This window comes from Pangasianodon hypophthalmus, chromosome 7 (genome assembly GCF_027358585.1).
Source record: "Pangasianodon hypophthalmus isolate fPanHyp1 chromosome 7, fPanHyp1.pri, whole genome shotgun sequence".
NCBI classification, from domain to species: domain Eukaryota; kingdom Metazoa; phylum Chordata; class Actinopteri; order Siluriformes; family Pangasiidae; genus Pangasianodon; species Pangasianodon hypophthalmus.
The window spans coordinates 8122598-8128597 of NC_069716.1; the positions used below are offsets into that span (position 1 = coordinate 8122598).

At 41.6% G+C, this 6000-nt stretch overlaps 1 protein-coding gene across 1 annotated transcript in view; it reads right to left on the reverse strand.

The window, feature by feature from the left end:
• The window catches only part of mgat4b (alpha-1,3-mannosyl-glycoprotein 4-beta-N-acetylglucosaminyltransferase B), a 146805-nt gene that overhangs the window by 140629 nt on the left and 176 nt on the right, over positions 1 to 6000 (reverse strand). Inside the window, exon 1 of the mRNA XM_026940727.3 lies at positions 5829 to 6000. This exon is cut by the window's right edge and continues 176 nt beyond it. Coding sequence (XP_026796528.1) covers positions 5829 to 5925 — 97 coding nt within the window. The 5' untranslated portion in view covers positions 5926 to 6000. The remainder of the gene's footprint in view (positions 1 to 5828) is intronic.

Genomic DNA, 6000 nt, shown 5'->3' on the forward strand with positions numbered 1-6000 from the left:
TGAATAATGTTAGGTAAATGATAAAGGCTGTCAGTATAATGTAATGGCAAATTTCCCAGCTGCCATTTCATCCATCCATCCATCCATCTATTCTCTGTACTGCTTATCCTACACAGGATCGTGGGTTAACCTAGAGCCTATCCCAGGGGACTCGGGGCACAAGGCGGGGGACACCCTGGGTGGGGTGCCAGCCCATTGCAGGGCACAATCGCATACACATTCACACACCCTTTCACACACTACGGACAATTTGGAAATGCCTGTCAGCCTACAACGCATATCTTTGGACTGGGGGAGGAAACCAGAGTACCCAGAGGAAACCCCCGAAGCATGGGAAGAACATGCAAGTTCTGTGCACACAGGGCGGAGGCAGGATTTGAGCCCGCAATCCTGGAGGTGCAAGGCAACAAGGCTAACCACTGTGACAACCCCCCCACCCCCCAGCTGCCATTTCACATTATTTTAATTTTCAACCCTGTAGTTTAATTACACATTGCTGTATGATTGTATAAACCTGATCACAAGTGAAGCTGTGCCTAGTTTGAAGGATTCATGGCCACATTAATGACTAAGAATACAAAATTGCAGCTTGGGCAAATGTGTCTGGAACTGTAACAAAGACCGCGTTCAGTTCAAGCCTTTAACAAGACCAATGGGCTCCCTCAAATATCTGAGGGAGCACTTGGAAGAAGACATCAAAAAATAAGCTAATTCAAGTAACCTTTATTTAGATAATAAGAGTGTGTTTTAAAGTGTACACACACTCATGCTGCCTTGATGTTTGTGTGTTATTTCTAGTAATAAATGTGGTACAGAGCCTAGCATGTACACTTCTGTCTAAAATGCTGTCTTCACTCTAGGGCTGTTCAAGCTTCACCATGGTTGTACCTCCTCGGGCCATGTTGCTGGAGTTCCTGACCTATGCACTAAAATACACACAGGTCTGCAAAGCTGTGTGCTAACCTCAAAAACAAAAACAGGAATGAAAACAAACATGAATTACAAGATCCTAGACATACAAAGAGTATGGGTAGGGTCAAAAAGCAATACAAATTTTTAGCCAATACTAATACAAATGAGTCCACTTGGTTAATGTGTATTATTTAATATTACATCATTTAAAGGATTTGTAATTTTTCAAGCCATCTGCTGCCTGCAAGGCAAGTTGCAATTTCACTGAAAACACTGATAACTTCATCTGCCTCTTAACTGCTTGTATCTCTGCTGTCAGTTTGGATCAGAGAAAATATCCAAGACACTGTCAAGGTCAGTAGATGAAACAATTGTGATAATTACAACATGTCCAAATTATTCTAAATCCTTCATACAGTTAGTCAACAGAATAAGGAGTGACAATGACAACCATGCCATGTTTATTATATACACACTTCCTGTCATCAGAGGAGTGTTTTTAGGTCCTTCCTCTTCCTGATTAAGCAACTCAGCAGATGCAAAAAAGAAGCCATTCAGCCCAACACTAGAAAAGAGGTCAATGATTCAGTGTTATCTTGGTGCCATTTCAGTCCCCCAACCTTCCTTTTGACACACGCCAAAAACCTCCACTGCATTTCAACCCTCAGATTCAGCCTCTTAAGCCCTCATCCTCACTTTCATTTCCAGGCTCTAAATCACTCAAGCCTCGGCAACCTCTTTCCACTAATGGTGGACCCTGGCCAAATATCACACCAGTATTTCAAACTCTGTACTGTTCCCTATAGAACAGTGAAACCCAATCAAATCCTTCTCCTCACCAACACAATACACAACAGTGTTCCTCACTCCTATTTGTCAGGTTTTATCCTTTCTACCAACACAGCCGTAATCTCAGATCCCCTTCTCGTACCATCCAACTTCCGTACATTTGGTAGCCATGTCTTCTAAAGAGCAGGACTGTGCCACAATTACAGTTAGATCAACTTGCACACTTCTCTAAACTTAAACAAATTCTGCAAGCAAACAATCTATTCAACCCATAACCTCTTGTCTTCCAACACAAATTGCCCTTGCATATACATATTATCTCAATATATGTTTTGATAATTGTACAAAATGTATTAAGTGTTGCAGAGTTACTAAAAAGCACTTTATAAATAAAATGCTGTATTATTGTGGTTATATACTCAACTGCCACTGTAATAGGAACGCCTACACCCCTGCTTGTTCATGGAATTATCCAAACAGCCAATCATATAGCAGCAGCGCGATGCATAAAATCATGCATATACAGGTCGAGAAGTTCACATCAAAAATCAGAATGGGGGAAAATGTGATTTTGGTGACTCGATAGGCTGGTTTTCAGAACGAGTATTTCACAAACTGTTGAACTCCTGGAATTTTCACACACACACACTAGAGTTTACACATAATAGTGCGGAAAACAAAAAACACCCAATTACTGTCAGTTCTGTGGGCTTAGAATGCACAACAAGGCATGCATTCTGAGATGCTTTTCTGCTCTCCATGGTTGCACAGAGTGGTTATTCGAATTATTGTAGCCTTCCTGTCAGCTCCAACCAGTCTGGCCATTCTCCTCTGACCTCTCTCATCAACAAGGCATTTCCATTTCAGTGGTGGGTGAGTGTATAACTAAATATTTACACATTTGTCCCATCTTTAGTGTTACAATTTACATTTTAAATGCTAGTACATATGTACATAACACACTGTAGTAAACAAATACTACTGACTGGTAACAATAGTTGGAACCAGGTGCGAGAGAAGCACACTTTCAGCCAGTTATGTGCTAAATCAGTCACTGAGGAGTAAAATATGACACCACAAACAACTTGTTTCTGAGAGGTCATGCAAGACAAACTCAATTATCAAAGTTAACATCAGCACTGCTCTTCTGAAGACATCTCCTGAGCAATTTACAATAAATGATAAATAACCAAAGGCTTCCACAAAATCTTCTCTAAAAGCAACTGCAGTGAGGTACCACATCATCCACTCCTTACAGCCCAAGTTTCATTTCTCCACTCTCTTTATCCAAGGTAAGAGGGTAACTAAAGACCTAAAGTGTACCTGATTCACCATCTGTGAGAGATTACTCAGAGATGGACCATCATATACACACACCTACACACACCCACTCCATCAAGGGAATATCTGTGTCAGCTCAGTCAGGGACAGGAGGGCAATGTGAACCCTGCCCTGTTCTTCTTTTGCAAATGAGACAATGGAAAGCAAAGGAAAAGGAGGGACAAGAGGTCAATCAACATCTCTCTCCCTTTCTACCAGAGCAGAAATAACAAGAACTACATTTCCTCTTATTTTGCCCCAGGAAAAGAGCTTCAGGCTGGAATTATAAAAAATAAAAAATAAAAAAGGCTTTGCTGTAAACACATCTTCTTCACTTCAGAAAGTCCCATTAAATCCATACAGGTTTTTAGAATCTCTTACAAGTTCACGTATGTCACCAACCCATGAATATGCATCCATGTATACAGCGACAACATTGTATAGATGAATCTAGTGTTCACAGGTAAGCGAAATAGCTTACAACAGTGGTATAACTGAAGTAATGTCCCCATATTAATCTCTTAGTGGAATGATGTGGATCAGAGGTGAACCTGATGCAATTTGTAAATGGCATGGGATGGTCCTGTCCCAAATTGAGCTTGTAGCCAGGTTTAGTTAGAAGGATTTTTAGAAAGATGAGTGAAGCATAACAATAGTTACATAAAACTGTATATGTAGCCATACAATATAAACAACGAACATTACTGCAAAAGATATTACAAAGGAACCACAGCTCATGAGGCAGTGCAGTGCAGTATCTCCATCATGGGAAACTTGTTGGGGAAGTACTATAAATCCTAGTGCAAAAGTAAATAATCTTATTTCAGAAGGCAAGATTTATTCAAATGCAAGTTTGTTGGTGAATTGCTGATCCAAGTTTATATTGCCTGTATTGAGTGTACAGAGTGACTCCTGTGTGTGCACCTTTCAATAATGAGTATCAGTCTGTCAGTGAGCAAAAATACCTCTTCTATGCTAAACCACAAAAAACCATAATACAATTTTATAAACAATTTTCCACAGGCTGCCAGCAGACAACCTACAATATACAGCTGATCTAAATATACTGAAAAGTGTTTAGTAATGTAGAATGTATGAGTTATTCTATCAGCAGTAAGTCATCAAAGCTGACCACCAGCTATGCCAACAGGAAGTTCTCAGATATGGTCTCTTATATGCATTTCCTAACAACCTCTATGCATACACACACTAATATAGCTGCTTTATGAACTGTAAAGTTATTATGAAGTGCCTATGGCACACATACTGTCTTTTTTTAGTAATACATAATCAAGTCACATCTGTCATCAGCCTTGCAAACTATAAAACTGTGACCTTTTATGTGAACGATATAAGGAACAAAAGAGACCTTGAGGTCTATTTAGTTGTATTACTGCAGACAATGTCAGAATTAATTGGTAATTTGCTAGAACAATTGAGCTTTACAGGACCTAAAAAGTGTGTGTGAAGATATCAGGTGAAGAGATTTATTAAGGGCCATAAAGAACATGACATTTAATACGTGCATCACTGCATTGGACTCGATCTTTATATAAAACCGAAACAAGTGCACAGGAAGCAGTTGCACCGAGCAGGACAGCAATCAACGGATCAGAAGGAGTATAGATGAGAGGTTACGTACCCTAAGGGAGCTGCCTTTTAGTTCCAGCCTGAAAGGCATGACAGCTAATATCATCTGTTATGCATATAGGTCAAGAGGATTCATATGCAATCACAAACGAGTACATCTGACAGTGAATATGAGTACAACAAAGCTTGAAATTCTGGATAAGTACAGGATCAGATCAGACATCCATCCATCCATTCTCTGTACTGCTTATTCACACAGGGTCACAGGGGAGCCTGAAGCCTATCCCAGGGAACTCTGGGCAGAAGACACCCTGGATGGGGTTCCAGCCCATCACAAGGCACAATCACACACACTACAGACCATTTGGAAATGCCAATCAGCCTGCATGTCTTTGGACTCGGGGAAGAAACCAGAGTACCCGGAGGAAACCCCCGAAGCACAGGGAGAACATGCAAACTCCGTGGTACACAGGGTGGAGACAGGAAGCGAACCCTTGACCCCAGAGGCGGGAGGTAAACGTACTAACCACTAAGTCACCGAACTACATATTCTTCCAATCCAGTCAAGTAACATGTACTGAATGTTGTACTGAATGAATGCTTGCAGCTTACTGTACATAGACTTACATGCACGTAAACACAGGACACGTGAGGTATTGCATGGCTTTCTTACAAAGAATCGTCTGTTACAAAAGGGGTTGAGAGATTTTTTTTATCAATATTGGTCGATATTCAGAGTTTTTCACAGTAACAGAATCAAAAATGGAAATGGACACTAGGCAAGACACTAGGATGGCAACCAGCAGCTGCATCCCTGACGGATCCCTGTCCAGATGTTGACTAACAGCAGTTACACCTCTGTGTTAAACTGTAAACAAATCGCGTGTGAGCTTTGCCGTATTTACTTTCACGCCGTCTGTGCTTCTCCATGGTGAACTTTCGGTTTTCATCACGAAAGAAAAAAAAACACAATGTTGATCAGATCTGGTGGGTTCGTGAGAGAACTCGGAAAAGCGATACATGCACCGAGGCCACGCGCTCCCGTGCAGCGTTTCCTCACCAGCCTTCAGTCCCAGATCTAACCTGCAACTGGCCATGCAACACATTTCACAAGGCAGTGTGTTTTAAATCTGCTACAACACAACACACACCCCCTCACTCTCTCTCTCTCTCACAACACACACACACACACACACATACACACAGAGATGTCTTACCTTTGGAATTGCTGAACGCCGTGTACCAGGAGAGCGATATGAGCCCGCACACTCCAAACACTAACACTGTCAGGAAGGTGCCATTTCTGAGCCTCATCTCCGTATCATGTCCGATGTGAGCGCGGGGGGCTCTGCTCAGCGGCGCGGGCTCGGCTTCAGAGGAACCGGAGGG